Here is an 18,724-nt window from a genome sequence, read left to right on the forward strand (position 1 = left end):
GATGTAAACCTCCTTGGGTAGTTAAAAGGAGAAAGGTGGGGTATAAACAAACAAACAAAGATTTTACGTTTTGGAGCTAAGGCATCATTTATGCTTTATACTATGTGGCTGGGCAAGTTAGATTTTGGTTTTATTCCCCCCTTTGCCCTCCAGGAAACTGGCATTTTGTGACTGGCCATACTCATGGTGGCAGCCATTTTGTAGGTGTACCTACAACACTTTCAAAATTCCAAATGTAGCTACCAGACCCAAAAGCTTGGAATTCCATGTGTTTCTCCTACATTCTGCTAGCACTCTACCTGTTTCTTTTGATCCATGCTGGGCATTATCCTATGTTATGAGACCAAATCCACATTTCATTTGAGGCTTTAGCCCAAGAATGGAAAAGGTCAACCTCCAAATGCTGTTGAAGCCCACCGTCCACCATTGTCCTGTAAGGACAATAGTTAGGGATGAGAGAAATGACTGTCCAGTAATATCTGGAAAGACAGCTCCCACCCCTCCTTTAGATTCTTTGAAACATTCTTCTCAGTTGGTTTAAAGATGATCATAGACTCATAGAATAGTGAAGTTGGAAGGGGCCTACAAGGCATCAAGTCCTGCCCTCTGCTTGAGGCAGGAATACAAATCAAAGGATATCCGGTGGTTGTCTAAGTTTCTCTTGAATGCCTCCAGTGTTGTCTGAGATACAGCCTCTAAGGTTTTTGCAAGCTGTCCATTAAAATACTAAGAGAAACAAAATTTTGAAAGAGCCTGAATGGATTAAAATGTCCAGCACATATCAGAAAAGCATACATCTTTTTTAGGGACACACTGTAAATAAAAATAAAACACATTTGAAATACAAAACTTTGGGGAAATTGCTAGCAGTTTTAAAAAAATACGTGTAAACTGACGCTTTGTGTCTTCAGTGCATTGAGAGTTTTAATAAATATGGGCACCAAAATTTTTGTTTATTTCATTGTATTGTTTTGACTCCCTCTCATCATATCACAGTACTCCATCCTCTCACTTCTCTTCTGCTGATGATTGGACATTATCATGGCTGTTCTGACTTGTATGCAGTAGTTGTAAACAATGATGCATTGCATCCAAACCAGTCTTCAAGATTTTTCAGCCAAGACATATTTCTTATTTCTGCACTCCTTTTCCAGTAATTGTAATTTTTGCCCCCACGACTGATATATTCTAGCTTTATGTATTGTGTATGTTTTATGATTTCTTGGTCTTTATTAATTCATGCTAAAAATATAACATCTTGAAGAGGAAATACTTAGCATTCTTGTAATGGATTCACATTTCAAATACTTCTATTTTTTTTCTATAACTACCTTTTTAAAAAGTCCATGATTCTGTGCCACAAAGTAGAATTAACAGTACATAGCACTATGAAATTAGAAATTGCTCTTTTGTTGTTGAATCAGTTGCTAAATTGGAAGATGAAACCACCAGTTTTTTTCTGCAGTTTTTATCATTAGTTTTCATAAATGGTATCAGTCTAGAAAAGGTGAGAGGGGATAGGGGCCCAGACCGCATTCCACTCTCAATATACTTCCTCCCACTTCAGAAGCCTGAGTGAAGAGATCAGTATTAAGTATTGTCCATAGATTTTGTGAAATAACATCAGGTTTATGAGCAGACATCATATTCAAGCATATTCAGGTTTTAAAAAACAACATTTTATTTTCTTTTTGTATTTTTTTTTAGTAAAAGAATAAACACAGAGGTATGCTTGGGGGATATATACCCTGACATTTTGACAAGTTTTTAAAATATAGTTTTTATTTGCAAAATATCACATTTCCCTTCTGATGGTGAACATTGAACTGGATTTTAAGGGGGGAAAATAAAGAAAATTTAAAAATGTAAATATACAATCTCCCTTCCTTGTCAAAAATAATAAACCACAAGCCAGCAATCTTTAAAAATGAGATGTTTTTTCTTTAACTGTTTAAACAAACAATTAAAGATCCAATGCTGTCCACTAATGATTGAAGAAATGTTTAAATGAGGAATCATCTGGTGAAGCATTCCCATTTATGGGAGAATCTGTACTATGTAAATCAATGCACGTATCTGGGATTAATTTTTTTAAAACTTGTGTTTTCTTATGGTGGCCACATGTCTAGTTTTGCAGAGAACAACCATCAATCTGGAAAAATGTTCCGGCCAAGTCCTGTTTAAAAATTTAGGCAGAAGATGGGAGAACAGAGGCTTGATGGTGCTTGTCAGTAATAGCAGCTGGATGGTAGATTCAGCAGGGATGTAGCTGGTAACAGGCATCCTCCCTGTGGTGAGATGGTCTATAATTCCCTTTAAATTATTGCAATTACTTTAAAATTCTCAAGTTTTATATAAATCTGTGTCCTTTCTTGTCTTTTTTGGCAATGTGTGTCTCTCTTATATGTTATTAATATTTATTAGTCGCATTTATTAACTATGCCTGGTGGTTCTTACCTAGCAAAACTGCATCATCCATATGGAAGGGATAAGATACCAACAAGCTTATGAAGATCCAAGCGATCAATCTGTGGAGGTAACTAGCGTGCAAGGAATAAAACTGGAATTTTATCATATGGAAAGGTTATAAAAAGTTAATTGCTATCTTAATGTTCATTATCTTGCTGTTATTAAGTATTATGTACAGAAAGGGGGAAGCTATGTTTGAGGCAAAAAAATCTGATCCAAAAATTAATAGACCGGTTTGCAGAGAAATGCTACTCTGGCTGTGATCCTCCATCCTAAACATATTTATTTGGAAGGAAGTGCTATTCTATAAATGTGACTTAATTTGCTTCAGATTGGTGTATACAAAAGTAGTATGAGAGATGTATTCAAAAAATAGAGAAGGGTGGCATATAAAATAGAATTTCAGAGAAAGCAGAATGAAAAAACAGGATGAAGCAAGAAAACATGTGATCAAAGACAATGGTCAGAATCCTGTTGGGATTCTATTCTAGGGTAAGTGAAATTATAAACATCGTAGTAGCAAATTTCAGCTGACTAATAAGGTGCCAGTCACATGCCTGGTGGTCATCAGCCAGTTATTTGACTGGGTGCATGACCAGACATGTGACTGTTACCTTATTAATACGCCAAAATTCACTGTCACAGTTTAATGTAATATCACTTAATCTTAGGGTAAAATCGCCAATGGATTTGGGCAGTAGAAACAGAAGTTGTATTTAGAAACTAAACAATATTCCACTCAGTATCTCATGAAGATGCAGAATCAGGAATTATTGCATAAAAAGCTGAAATAAATGAAAAACACCACCACTTGAAAAATGTTATTGAATACTATATTAGGTTTAGTAGTTAGAACAATTCCTATTCCTTCATGATAATAAGGTGCTATGTAGTAGATTTACTTTTTTTGCAATTATTATTAAGTTTATCATATTTAAAAGCAGGGCTGTTGCTAACCATAGATTTTTCCCTTGAAACATGAAGCTTATGTTTTCACTTCAATGATATCCCAGCCTCTTATTGTTTTCTGTTTTGGATATACACAGGCATAACAGGAGAAAAATGCAGAGCTAAATCCAGTTGTTAGTCCCAAATACTGTAGAATAAATCCATTGAATCAATGGGATTTACATAAGTATTGATTTAGCAAATCCCCTTCATTCAGTGGGTCTACTCCAGATAACTATAAATTGGATTTAATCCTGTATGTCTGTGTATAAAATGTCAACCACATGTTTCTAATTTCTGCTATATGTGAATATAGATTTAAAGGTGATCTTCACATTTGATAGTGTTTTAAAATCAAATATGCACATACGGAATATTCCATCTATGAAATAGCTTTTAGAGTTTAGTTACAGGATCTATTGTAAAATTAGCACACACAACTTGATGAAAAGTTTAAAATAAAATCCATTCTACCCAACAATAAAAGAAATTAGGACACAATTCTACTTGATATTTAAAGTAGGCTGACTAATGGAATTCCTATGCATATATACTCAGAACTAAGTCCTTCTCAGTCCAAGGTAGCTTATTCCCTGGTAAGTGGATGTATGATTGCAATCTGGATAGTTTCAGGTCTTTTGTATTTTCTTAACAAAAATAAACCAGCTAAATCCATCAGTGAGGTAAACAATAAAGTGCAAATATGATATTTAGAACCAGATAAAACACTAAGTGGGACCTTCACATGGGAGACTTTGTGATGCCAGATTCATCTGAAGCCAAAGTGTCTGTATAAGAATTTTCACAAAAGAAGCTACTTTTGAGTAATTGATTTCTTTAAAATTTGAACTTAAAGGGCTGGAATATTATGATACAAGAAACGTAGTGCTTTCAGCTATCTCTTCAGAGCAACAGGAGTCAAAATGAAAAGATGTAAGATGTTAGAGGAATCCTGGATCACAGAAGGAGACTTTGCATGCATGGAGAATTTTCAGGAGGAAAAGAGCACAATGAAAATGTGCATATGCTTTTCAAGGTCTTGGCTGAGAAGCCAGTTGGATATTTTAGCAGCATTTTCTAAATTCAGACAAAGTTGCCCTGAGAAGACAGCTGCTCAGAAAATGACCCATACCTACAAAACCACCTGATGTAATATTTCTGAATAAAGAGTGGAAGTAAGTATTATGGGTGACATAAGCAAGGGTGCTGGAGAATTAGATGATTCCAAATTGTGCCAACTCATGAAGTTCCAGATGGCTGAAAGCTTCCCAGGGACAGATCACTGTAATATCTGGAAAAGAGGGAGAGACAGAGAAATGGTTATACATGCATATGTCAAGCTGGACAAACCCATTTCAGAAGAAATTTTACTTCCTTGTAGAAGGACGGAGTTGGATTGAAGAAACAGCTTTTGTCTGTCCAGTTTTCTTGGAATTTAAAACATACACTCTGATGGTATTCTCTTATATAAAGAAGTTTTGAAGAGCACCTTTCCCCCTTACATTCAATAAGAGCTTGGTAAAGTTCTGCACATTCATTCATTAGTTCTATGTTGTCTCCATTTCAGTGTGAGGGGTTTATTTATTTTACCCTGAAAGATTTTCATATAAATATGTGTTCAAATGTAAATAAATATAAACAAATATATATTTGTATGAAATAAATATATTTATTTAAAATATTTAAATAGTACCGTATTTCTAAGTGATTTTTTCACACATTTCTCTTAAAGTAAAAATTTCTAGACCTATCTTAAGAATGCACAGTTTCATGTGCATGCTGATACCTTTTTTCCACTTAAGAATTAGATTGTAAAATTCAAAGATTTGCAAAAGGAATATGTTCCTGGGGGCACAACCATCCAGAAGGCCGGATCATCTTGTATGTACAGTCCCCTAGGAGTTATGGATCAGGTCAATTTGCTTCAAATTGTTGACTGACTGAAATCCTCATGCATCCCTACTTTAAATTATATACTGTATTTCCTTAAGGCCGTCTATTGCTGATGAGCTAGCTGTCTTGGGCAAACCCAAGGGAATCACATAACAAGGAATTAATTACCTATGGAAAGCCGTAACAGCAAATAGCAGCCAACAGCTTTAAGAATGTTTCTTAGTGGATGATAGATTTATTTATTTATTTATTTATTTATTTATTTATTTATTTATTTAATTAATTAATTAATTAATTAATTAATTAATTAATTAATTAATTAATTAATTAATTACTATCCCGCCTATCTAGCTGATCAAAGCCACTCTAGGCGGCTTACAACAAGGGAATAACAATACAGTATATATAAAACCAGCTTTACATGGGGAAAATCTATAACGAGATGGAAGAAGTACTAGGGAAAAGAAAGACAGGAGAGATCAGGAATAAGCTGAGGGGAAGGCCTGCCGAAACATCAATGTTTTTAGCTGATTTTTAAAAATAGATAGATTCATTATTTGTGTCAAAGAATTTAGAGGAACTTGCCCTTGACTACCAGAAACTGACAGAGAGAGGGGGGGCGGTGTCAGCAGAAATGGCTCTACCATTAGTAAAGCAGTCCCCTCAAGTGGCAGATTTCAAAGAGTTAGGAAAGGATAGAAAATTGTTAATCTAGTTGCTGCAATTATATTGCTAAAGTTTGGGAGACGTGTGGGATTATCTGTTCCAGGGATCAAAACAAACAAACAAAAACTGTCTGGTTTTGGATACTGTGCAGTTTGGTGAAGGGCAAGACAAAATTTGCTCCTATGCTTCAAGTGGCAACATGTCTAGTACCAGCCCTGGAAAACTGTCCATCATACCAAACTCATAAATCTTTCAGAAGCATGTGACTGAATAGCTTTAGATGCAGCAAGCTGGGCTAGATAATCTGATTTGCGATGGATTTGTTTGATCTCACAAGGTCCTTTTGTTTGTAAAGGAGATATGTTTTACATTATTTATGTTTACCTGTTCCAAGTCCCTCCATTCCTGGGATATCATCTCCAAAACTATGAAAAACAACAACAAAGGAGAGGAGAGGTGAGGTACAAGCAAGAAAAAGAGCGAAAAGACCTACACATGCGTCAATGTTTTTAAAAAATAAACCAAGAGAAGAATGTGGGTCAAAAAACAAATACCTATTTGCCCCTCTTACATAGTCATCCTTCCAGGCATGCAGAACTTTCAGTGCCAAGTGCCTAAGATGTAGAACATGCAAACAAATAGCCGTGCTATTTCCTAGTTAACCAATTAATTAAGTTAATTTGCCAAATGCAGATTGAGACAACACTGTGTTAGAAAAAACAATCTTTCCTCTTAAGGATGTACTGTTCCTAGATATGGAATTAACTTCTCCTGAAAATGTGAAAGGAAACAGCAGAGCAAGGGGTCTTTTTAATTGCAAGATCAGGCATTAATGCTTATATGGTTTGCACATTCTTGCATGTGGCAGGTCCCTGTTGTGCCTATAAATGTCAGGATTATAAACAGGTAGGATTTTGCAAATCCTAAATCAAGTAGAAGGGCAGCTTTAAATACAATGTAATCCGTTCTGTGTCTAGATCAGACCCAAGGAGCCTTCTGATGATTAGTAAACTTGTGTTCTCTGTGCAACAAATTCTTGTCATGCAATCTGCCATGCCTGCTTAGCAGAATTTTATCAGGAATGATAAGTTCCAGACAGTAGGTAGGCCAGGGTCCTACTATGGGAATACCCATATTAGCAGCAAATTTTGGGTGAGACCTCAAACTGTGCGCCACACTTTATCCAGGGATCATCATTATTCATTTGTAGCTTTCCCTCCTGAGTTTTCTAATTGCTGCTTCCATTTGTCATTTTTTTCTCTTTTCTTTTCACAAGGAAACAGTAAAGGAGGAGAACACAGAATAGCTTCACAAATGTCACTTGATTGGTAGTGCATATCTTAGGAGATATGATTATATATATCCACCATTGGTTCCTACACATAAAATCAAAAGAATGTTTTGTCATTGACTAGTTAAATTTGAGGGGACGTGGTGGCGCAGCAGGTTAAACTGCAGAAGCCTCTTTGCTGCAAGGTCGGAAGACCAGCAGTCGTAAGATCGAATCCATGCGACGGAGTGAGCTTCCGTCGCTTGTCCCAGCTCCTGCCAACCTAGCAGTTCAAAAGCATGCAAATGCGAGTAGATAAAGAGGTACCACCACAGTGGGAAGGTAACAGCATTCCGTGTCTAGTCGCACTACTCTCTTCGGACAAACGCTCTACGGCTTGGAAATGGGAATGAGCACCGCGTCCTAGAGTTGGACACAACTGGACTAAATGTCAAAGGAACCTTTACCTTTACTTTAGTTAAATTTGATCACTTACATACTCTTATCATGCCATCTCATGAAAACTTTTAAGAACAGGAAATTATTTTTACATAATGTGAGCCCTATCAGCCCTAGCTGGATCTGCAGACACTCCTTCCTCCATTCCTTGATCCATGAATGACATCATTTGTGCTTAAACCAAAACAGGGTTTATTACAACCAGGTTGGGGTTAACAACACAATTCTCTTGGACCTGTCCTGCACTGCCAGTGAACCAGGTTTTAAGTCAAAATGAGTCCAAGCCCTCTATCTCCCTGGTTACTTTCACCAGAAAGGGTTTCTGTCTCAATGGAGTTGTTCCCACTGACCTGAAATACAGGACCTGCGGCAGGGAGGATCAGTATGCCTGCACCAAGGACAACAATGCCAGTCTCTCACCCAAGTGTCCTCATGGCTCACGGTCTGCTGGTTTTGGTGTGCCTGCTGATGCTGTCTCTGCCAGCAGAGCAGCTGAGTGGGAATAGTTTCTCCAGGGGTAGGCTGGCTGGCTGGATATCTTTGTTCCCTCCATTGTTGTTTGCCCCAATATGAGGGACAGGACAGAGGCCACAGATTGAGATGTCTTTCCACCTTATCCTTGAACAGCCTGAGCTACACCAGTACCCCTATCCAGGTGTCCTCTTTGTACAGTATATATACTCCCAGTTCCCAGGTGGCTCTGGTTCTTTGGGGAGCTTTTCCTCAGCCTGCAAATGCTTTACTAGGTTTTCTAAGTCATCTCCCCAGAAACCATCCTCTACCTCCTCCTCTTCCTCAACTAGCATGTTGGGAAGCAGGTCTCTCATGTGCCCACCCTGTTCCACTGTCTCCTCCTCTTGAGTCTGGGTCTGTCTCTCTGCCTTTATATCTCCCAGATACCAAGGTCCTCTTTACCCCTTTAGTGGCTGTTCTGCTAGGTTTTGGTCAGGGTTCCCTCCTCTTGTTATCTGGGTTTCTCCCCATCAGAGTTCCTCTAGAGTGTCATCAACTAAATTTACCTCCTCCAGGCACTCACAATCCAGATGTGAGACAGCTCACAAAAAGGGGCACCCATCCCATTGTCGTCATTCTCACAGAATAGTTACAAAATGGGTATAGATTCTTAAAGTTAATTGGAGGTAATGAATCCCAAATCTCCTCTGATGGCCACAGCAAGATAAAGGTATACATGAGAGCCGTGTCAGTTTGTGTCATAATGTACTTGAACAGATTGTTCTTCCTTATTCCTTCAAAATGTGGTGGTATTTAAGTCATGTCATTTCACTTCACTAGTTCATTATTTTCAGTTACAAAATATCACTTGAGTGTCCCTCAGTAAAGCTCCTATAAACAATAGAAATGGATTTTCAACAAAGTTGTGTTCTCCAATGCAATGTTATTATTTCTACAAAAAAACCTACAGGCATCAGTTCTGTTTATGATGTAGTCTTACGTACTGTTACACATGTGTAACCCCCCCCCCCTTTTGAGCAGTGAGATGTTAGAGGCACCATGGTTAGAAAGGATTCAATTTTCTTGGAAACAGATCACTGAAGACTTATGGTATTTCTGCAAGGTAAGACCATTTACACATAGACAAGCTTATCTGCACCATTAACACTGCAATAAATTTCTGCTTCTCATCAGATAGTTAGGGGAATCTATAGCCTGTACTTAAGATTGCAGAGAGTTTCACATTCTGTTGCAAGCAGTATATATGTCTTTGAATTATAGCTTTTTTTCTTGTTTCCATGTTTCTCTCTGAGACCTCCTCTTTAGAGAGGAGAGACAAGTATGCCATCTCTAGCCAAGACTCATGCCATTTTAGGCCATCAGGTTTCATACCTGTAGATAGTAATGCGGAATAACCATGGTACTCCAGATTACTATGTATGGATGTGAAAGCTGGGCTTTCCTAATAATAATAATAATAATAATAATAATAATAATAATAATAATAATAATAATAATAATAATAATAATAATAATAATAATAATAATAATAATAATAATAATAATAATAATAATAATAATAATAATAATAATAATAATAATAATAGCAATAGCAATAGCAATAGCAATAGCAATAGCAATAGTAATAATGTCCCGTCAAGTCAATTTTGATTTATGGCAACCCTTTTCAGGGTTTTCGAGCTAGAGAGTACTCAGAAGTGGTTTACCACTTCCTTCTTCTGGGGGTACTGTCTAGCTGTGCAGCTTGCCCAAAGCTACACAGGCTGGCTTGTCTCTTAGGAGGCATAGTGGGGAATCGAACTCCCAACCTCTGACTCTCCAGCCGGAGACCTAAACCACTGAGCTCATTCAGCTAGTTCTCATTAAAATATTACATCCATCAGCTGTCTCTTGGCAGGTGTTTGAAAACTGTTGCTTCAAGGCAACTACATAAAGAGAATTAAGAAATCAATACTTTGTTTCCAATTAATCTTAGAATTAGAAGTTGCACGGTTGGGATGGTTCTGGACTTTCTTTGTAGAGACACCAAGTGTAGAGTCCAAACCCATAACCCTATGAAGTGACTCCTAGGAATCCTACGAGATTCCTTTTTAAGTATGGTTTGGTATGGTCCTGTAGGGATGTAAAGAATACTCAGTAAATTCTTCACTCTTATCTAAATGGGGACTGTCTCAATTTGTTGAGCCACCTCAATTAGTAATTGACAGTTCCCAATACATTTCTCCTTTCCTTCTCACACATAGATGAAAGAGCATGCTTTTTTCTTACAACTTCCTGATTTGCAGATGTACTCTACTTTCCCTTTGAGAAACATAGCATACACAAATAAAAAGCAAAGACTGGAGAAGAGTCAACCCTCACCCTTTAAAGCTTTTAATCATAGACAGTCCATGCAACAAAGCAGCGTCATCAACATTATGTGGAATTTGCACGCATGCAAATTTGCTTCATTTGTGTGAAAAACTTCATTTGTGTGAAAAGAATTCTCATTCTTTTTTTTTTCCTCGTTGAGAAGGCATGGACCATCTTGCCCTTTTACAGGAAGAACTGAATAACGGGGTTAATTTTGTGACAAGCAAGGTTTTGCACCGCTGTTGTAGGGGCTGTCGGTGTATACGCAGGCCAATTCAGCATTCTTTAATTTCAGCATTCTTACCCTTTTACCCCTTTCTTAGGGGGCTTGCTTTTGAACTGCCTTGTCTGCCTTTGCTTGAACTTGGGAGGCCCCTTGCGCGGTGTGGTAGGCCCTGTGGCTGCTGATGCATCTGCGTTGAGGTTAGCAGCAGGGGCGTTATCTGTCATTTTTCAGGGACTCTGAGGCACTCAGCTTTTTCTCTGGAAGGCAAAACAACGCAGTCAGTGAACATGAGGAAAAGGACAATACTTCATCATTTACAGTGCTGTTTGATTCAGCAACAGTTGGAAAATCTAGACAGCAGAGATGTTTTCAGAAGCTACTCCAGGAACAGGGAATTCAATAAGTGATGTACGGCCACTCCTTATCTATTCCACTCTATCTGATCGGGAGACCACATACAGCTCAGAACAGGGCTTTTATAATGTTGTAGACAAGAGGGAATTCTGGCAGGTTCACATAACCTTTCTGCTTTGCAAACCTAGGACACCACAAGTTCCGCCTGTCAAACCTCTTTTCCCCCCACAACTATTTCAAGTGACAGGAGAACTGTCCTCAGTTGTATAGCTTGGCATTAGGGACAGTGTAGCCAACTGATCCAAAGAAAATGTCATAGCTTGATCTTGTGCATGTAGAAGTATCTTGATATGCAGGGCAAGCTCTTTACAGCATAGAGAAAAACCTTATCATCTGCCGTAGTCTGCACATCTAGTACAGCTACTTTGGCCAGTTGAAACACTGGCACCTATAAGGCTCCATTATTACAAGAAAGAATTATTGTTTGATGGTGGGGCATAATCTTTATGCACAGAAGGCGCTAGTTACAATCTCTGAAAATGGAACAGTTGGCAGCAAGTGACTGGATTGATCCCTATCTGGAATCCTGGAAACTCCAACCTACAACATGGGATTCATATTTTTTTTGGTCTTTTTCTTCTTAATGAACATCTCATTAGAGTCAGAGTGACTCTGAGCAGAAAAAGACTTTACAGATACCCCATAATTATAGCTGAAAGGAAGTTAATGTTAGAGAGGAGTGACTGAAGCAGTCTTTCTCATTTGCTGTGCTTAAATACTGAAGTCCAATCACCAAACAAAGCAAGCTAATTTGTTCAGTCCTGGAGCTGAGAGAAACTCCTACTGTGACACTCAAATTATTTTATTAGTTAAGGATTTTCTTCTAATGATGGGCTATCTATAATGTCAGTTTTGCCCCTTGTCTAGAACAGGACAAGGCTTTTGTTACTTAGGAGCTGCATAAAATGTTGGTGAAGACTGCTTGTCATGAAAGGGTGAGAAAACTGTACCTGCCGAATTTCCCTCTTCTATACACTGACTTGGAAAAGTAGCTATGCTGGCTGGGTGATTTTGGGAGCTGCAGTCCAAAAAACTAACTTTTCCAAACATTTCACTGACTAAAAAGTAACTCTTTCATCCTTTCCATTTCCCCATTTCTTACCTTTTAAATTTTCTGTAATGCTCTGAGACAAAATTGCTCACGCCATAGGTTTGATGCATTTTCAACTAAATCACCAACTGCGTATGGTTTTCCACCTACTAGCTGAGACCACTGCACCAATTTAGACCAAAGAATTGCTATGTGATTGTGTAGAGTGAGAGATGAATGTTGATTAGAGTGAAGTAGGTCTCCCTTCGCCACAGGAGAAGGTGTTTATCCTTCCCTGTTTATCCCTCTCTCACATGTAAAGCCACATGATTTTCACTCCTGCCTCTTAGTGGCATTAAGTAATTTTCATTCTAGGCTATTCCCTTGCTTGTATCACTCCTGTAGAGAAATGACAAAATTAGCACTTCTCTGAACTGATGTTTAACCTCTTCATCTCAAAGCATCACACTGGTACCATCTCAAAATAGCTTTTCATGGTTTTTTTTTAATATCTCTATAAATTTATATCCTGTAAAAATATGCATACAAATATCAAGTCTCAATAATAATTTCCACTGAAGGAAAACACATACACGAAAGGAATACTTATCCTCTAACACAGCCATTTCAATTTGTTTTAGCACCAAGAGACCTTTACAGACTCTTTAAGACAATATGAGTCAGTCTATCTATGCATGATATTCAAACCAGTGACCAAAAAGCGGAGATGAAAATCAAATTTGATCAAATTTAGTTTAAGGATCTTCATTCCAAATATGGTAAATGCACAGATGACATATGCCCCCAAATAAGAAAACTACTACTACTACTACTACTACTACTACTACTCCTTCTTCTTCTTCTTCTTCTTCTTCTTCTTCTTCTTCTTCTTCTTCTTCTTCTTCTTCTTCTTCTTATTATTATTATTATTATTATTATTATTATTCTTATTCTTATTCTTATTCTTATTCTTATTCTTATTCTTATTATTCTTATTATTCTTATTATTCTTATTATTCTTATTAAAAACACGAGGCACAGTCAAAATGATAAAAACATTGACTGGTATTATATAACAGATACAAGTTTTAACCAAAAACGTATCTGTTAAATATCGGCACAGTATGTATGCTGTTTCCGATAACACCATTTTTTGCAGCTCTGATGGTGTCATTTCCGAGATCTGCAACTACTTATAGTACTGTGTGAAATTTCTTGGTACTGTTCCCAAAGTCCCAACTACTACGAGGACCACTGAAGTAACTTCCAGAGGCGAGATGTTTCAATTGCCAGGCCTCTGTACTTTGTTAGTTTTTCCAATTCTTTATTTTTGACTCAGGCATCCCCTAGAATTGCAATGTCAATGATCTAGACATTTCTTTGTCCATTACTACTGGTATGTCTGGTGTATTATGTTCAAGGTGTCTATCAGTTTGGATCCAGAAATCCCATAGGATCTTGACTTCCTCATTTTCTGACACCTTCTCTACCTGATGTTCCCACGGGTTTTGGGGGGCTGGCAAGCTACAATCTTTGCATAATGACCAGTGCCACTAATTTTGCTACTCTGTCATGCCTTCTTTTTTCTTGTTGTTATTTTTGTTTTTGTTCTTCTTCTTCCATATTTAGCTCAGTAGTTTAGGTATCTGGCTGTGGAGCCAGAGGATGTGAGTTTGATTCACCATTGTGCCTCCTTGTCAGGGGCCCAGCTCTTCGATTCTAAGATCAAATATTATTTGGACTACAGCTTCCAGAATCTCTCAGCCAGCATGGCTAGCTCAGCAATTCTGGGATCTCTAGTTGAAAAATAAATAAAATAAAGTCAAAATAAACTTTCAGTATCTGGAAATTGAATATCACAAGAGCCAATTAGAGAAAACATTGGAGTGAGATGGATATTACAAATGATTCAAGAACCAATATTTGCCTCTCAATAAAAAGCCACAGTTTATTACTGATATGAGTCATTTCTTAAATTTTTTTTTACCCCACCTTTCTCCTCGAAAGGACTCTGATGGAGATGTGTGCCATCGCCTCAAGTGAACAACACAATGGGACTTTTATGCTGAAAGGAACTTGATATCTGGAAAGGCAGCAAGACCCCGGGTACTACCACAAAGCTATTACATGCTGTATATATTTAGAAGCCGTTGGACACTGGTCGCTGTACTAACTTAATTTTCTCTATAGTATCATTGCCTGCAAGGAAGGGCAAGGAAGGTTTTGTAGCTAAGTGAGAGACTAGGAGAGGAGGGCTCCTCTCCCAAACATTCTGTGAGGGTGCCCTCTGTGCCATCGTCCCTAGTCATGAGCTGCCTACGGCCGCAGCCACGATGAATTCATGCATGGAGCAAAACCTTGGTCTGAAAACCATATTGCTTCTCACTTGACTCAGACTGGGAGAGAAAACCTTTTAAAAGAACTTATAAAAAGGGAAAGAAACAGGATGTAACAAAAGTCAGAGAGTTTCATTCTCACTGGTTTTCCACTATCACCATTACCATATCCTCGTATCATGATAGGAAAAACAAAACAAAATACAAAGGGCTCCTCCCTTGAATTTCTTCTAGCTGCTTTCATTAGCAAACTAGTGAGGGGAAAAAGTTTCAGCGATGCATTTTTTTATAGCAGTGATCCTTTCCCACCCAATCCAAAAAATGTACTAATCAGTTGTCCAACAAAGCCCTTCATGAATTTTTCTGAGCCACACTTTCCAGATAAAAGTAGAATTCATCAGGTAGGAACAGACAAAGTTATATGAGTGATTTCTTCACTCCACCCTTAGTGCCTGTCTGAACCCTCATTCTCAGTTTTCATCTTTTGCTTCGTGTCTCCCAACTCCCCTTTTAATACATTAAAACTTTATGGAACTTTGCACAATTACTGTTATGCGCCGTGAAGTTGGAATGACTTGTAGCAACCCTAACAGGGCTTTTAAGGTAAGTGAGGTATTTAAAGATTGGTTTTACCAGTTTCCACTTCCCCAGTGATTTTCTATGGCTGAGTGGGGATTTGAACCAAGGCCTTTTGAGTCCTAGTCTATATACCATACTGGGTATCCTCTTTTCACCACAATTCTGCTGCTAAAATTGATTCTTGTTTCAGGGAGGAAACAAAAGCCCTTGCTGGTGAGTGAACTAGGATGGACATGAACACTGAAAAGTATCTTGAAAATGGTGACTCAATTAAGTGTCCTCTGTCTTCTTTAGTTTAACCCCCCTCCCCAACTTGAAGCTCAGCCCTTTCTAATTTGTTCTGACAGATCCCTGTTTAGTGTAGGAGTTGATCCCTTGTGTAATGACCTTGCTTACGTGGATGGTTAATTTTATCTAATGCAATCGGCCCACAATAATGTCCTTTGCAAGATGCTGTCAGATGGCAATCCACCTCAGGGTTGGCCTCCAGATTAATCTTCTCTCTCCTCCCTCCCTCCCTCCCTCCTGTTCATTTTGTGTGCAAATAGCAAACTGTTTCTTTGTAATCCATTCCTTTCACAGCTTTAATCTCTGATCCTTGAGGAAAGACAAAATAGAGGATTAGGCTAATATCTTTTGTAGCAAGGTCAGGCTCCACCTCCACATGTACACTTTGAATCTTCTTAATACATTGCTTGAAAGACGTTTCATGTCCGGTCTCCATGTTTGCTAGGAACATCTTGATGGCCCAAGGAAATACTTAGTAGTGCTATATACTCAAGGATGGTGCAGTTTTAACCATGCTCCAAAACAAGATGTTGCTGGACCCATCATGGTGTTTGTTGTGATCTTCATAGCAGTGGTGGTCTTGAGAATCCAGTCTTCCCATGAAACCATTCAGATTCTTCTCAATAGCCCAATGCGAAATCAGAAGGTCGAGGTGATTTCCCTTTAGCTGTTTCCTACCTAGATTCTTTTAAACCAAGATTCAGATATGATTCCAGATTGACTGAGAAGTCCTACCAAACAAACTTGATATGAATTTGTATTGATGGCCGTATGCTCTCTATGTACAGCTGCCTTTGAAAACAAGTGTGGAAGCTTCAGTAGGTCCAAAATCCAGCATCCACACTATTTCCAGGACTAGCAAATTTGTGCATATATCCCCAGTCTTGGCTCACCTGCATTGACTCCCTGTCAGTTCCTGTATGCAATTCAAGATGCTGGTTGTGACCTATAATGCCCTTGATGGTTTAGGACCCAGAATCTCTCTCTCAGAAAACCGTGACCCATTTCATCCACTCTTCAATATCCAGGCTGCTTAAAGTGGCCACAGTGAGGTATGCCAAAATGGCAACAACAAAGAATCGAGCCTCCTTGGTGGTGGCCTCCAATCTGTAAAATATGCTCCTAGCCAGGCTCCTTCCTTCCTGACATTCAGGAAACCAGTGAAGACAGAACTATACAAAGCTACTTTCAATAACTTATCTCCAGATGCTCTTAATATTTTTTCGCTTTTCCTGTGCTTTTTTTTTTGTTTATTTTAGATCTAGATAGTTGAACCACCATATTGATGCATCATTTATGGGGTTGTGTGGGGGTCTGAGTTTTTAATTTGTAAAGTACCCAGAGTAGTTTGTCCATTAGAGGGGTGGTACATCAAGCAATCAAGCAAGCAAGCAAGTGAACAAATATCACCAGCACCAACACTTAATAACTAGCTTATTTTCTTCTCATTTCAAAGATGAAAGGATTTAGAAGGTGGAATCTCCCCCAACACACAAAGTACTTCTGAAGAATACTGTCTCTCTATATTTTCATGACAGGAATCGCCAAACATCACTCCCTGGCTCCTAGTACTCTCCTAGCAGGCAGTAAACATTATACTGTACTGCCAAGTGAGAAACCACTGACTACATAAGGCTCCCTGCTGTTTGTTATGTGAAACGAAGAAATCTACTGTAATTGATGTCTGCAGCAAAACACCCGCTGGTTTTAACTGAGCATTACAACACTCTTCACCATTCTCCTGGTCTCATCCTGACAGACATCCAACCACAAACTCCTTAAATTTTCTAGTGCTCTTACTCTTGAAGGACTGCATGGGGTTTTTGAAGCACCCTGGCCTCTTTGAATAATGCTCCTTCACAGAAGTATTTCCCAGCAAACCGAGCCAAGCATCCAGCTACATATACTTTGCAACCCTGCCAGTTGGTAAGAAAACCCTTCAAGAAGAAGGGATTGGTAAAGCCGAAGATTAACACAAGTTTCCAGGAACAAAACTTTCCAATCCAGGACTACATTTAATCTAATGAATTTAAAGTTACTGTGCCTGAAAAACAAAAACAACAAAACTAAACACAAATGGTATCCAGATTATACCATTTTGGTGTTGTGATGCTAGAGCTGCGCCTTTGGAAAGTTTTAATCAAACAAGATCAAATAACAAGAAATGTTAAATCAGCCCCTTCTGAATTTCAATAAATGCTTTGAGCTTTCTGTTTCGCGACACAAACCACCAGATCTTCTCCATCTCCTGTTATATACTTCACTAATTATATGATGCAAAGATTTAAATCAAAAACTTACAGTGTTGTGAGCTCCCTGTGGAAACCATGAAGTTATTTTCCACTTGTCTGATCAGGAAAATCTGGGAAATGCAATTCATCCTCCAGAAATACTGTACCCCAAGCTCCCTTAATCCACCTGGTGACATCACTGTTTAGTGTCACCAGTGATAACATCTTCTATCTGAGAGGAGGAGCCAACATGTTTCTGAGAGAGCTGATCCCAGCTTTGCTTTAAGAGTGCATTTGGGGGAAACTATATTAGCTGTATTCCTCAGAGAATGGCACCAGAATCTGGCAATGCACTTGGGCAATGTGTGTGGGTATGTTATGCACCGTCAACTGACTTTTGATTTTTGGAGATCTGTGATACAAAAAGGTATCATGATTATCTGCCCTGCTCAAGTCTTGCAAATAAAGGTTGTGTTTTCCTTTATTGAGTCAAAAAATCTTATATTCAGTTGTCCTCCTTTCTTTCTGCCTTCCACTTATCCTAACATTGTTGCCCTTTCCACTTCTCAGAATACATCCAGAGTACACTAGCCTCATTTTAGCTTTCTAGTGAGAGTTTGGGCTTTGATGGAGAGCAGGGTTTGAATGTCTGCTCAGCCATGGATACTGACTGGGGGGAATGGAACTGGTAGCACCACTCCTTAAATGTCTCACCTTGAAAGACCTATTTGGGTCGGTTCCAACTTGATGGGACAGAACACACACACACAGGCTCAAGTGTAAACTGAGGACCCCTTAATTAGTGAAATACTGATTTTCACAGCACATGATTTTCCTCAACTGTGTATCTTGCCTTTAGTGTACTTTTCTTTGTGATTGGCTATTGGAAACTAAGCATGAGCTTAATTTGCAGATCTCATTTGCTGAGGCATGTGTCACTGAAGAAATCCCATTGAAATAGGGAAACACCAGGAAATGAGAGGAAATATACTTTCCTTTTAATATATAGTTTGGCCCTATGTCCAGAGATTTACCATTATTCTACATCTTCTTCATATCTGGCAGTGATTTCCTTTAAAAAAAGCATTG

At 38.4% G+C, this 18,724-nt stretch overlaps 1 protein-coding gene across 1 annotated transcript; it reads right to left on the reverse strand.

Moving 5' to 3' along the window:
- Positions 1–1,657: 1,657 nt before the first annotated feature.
- Positions 1,658–17,792, reverse strand: PDE6H (phosphodiesterase 6H). The gene is made up of 4 exons (XM_020815481.3): positions 17,706–17,792; positions 10,836–11,014; positions 6,361–6,401; positions 1,658–4,708 (listed from the first exon to the last, which is right to left on the reverse strand). The coding sequence occupies exons 2-4, from the start codon at positions 10,979–10,981 to the stop codon at positions 4,632–4,634; spliced, it is 264 nt and encodes an 87-aa protein (XP_020671140.1). The 5' UTR covers positions 10,982–11,014; positions 17,706–17,792; the 3' UTR covers positions 1,658–4,631.
- Positions 17,793–18,724: the final 932 nt, after the last annotated feature.

This window comes from Pogona vitticeps, chromosome 5, assembly GCF_051106095.1.
Source record: "Pogona vitticeps strain Pit_001003342236 chromosome 5, PviZW2.1, whole genome shotgun sequence".
In the NCBI taxonomy this organism is placed as follows: domain Eukaryota; kingdom Metazoa; phylum Chordata; class Lepidosauria; order Squamata; family Agamidae; genus Pogona; species Pogona vitticeps.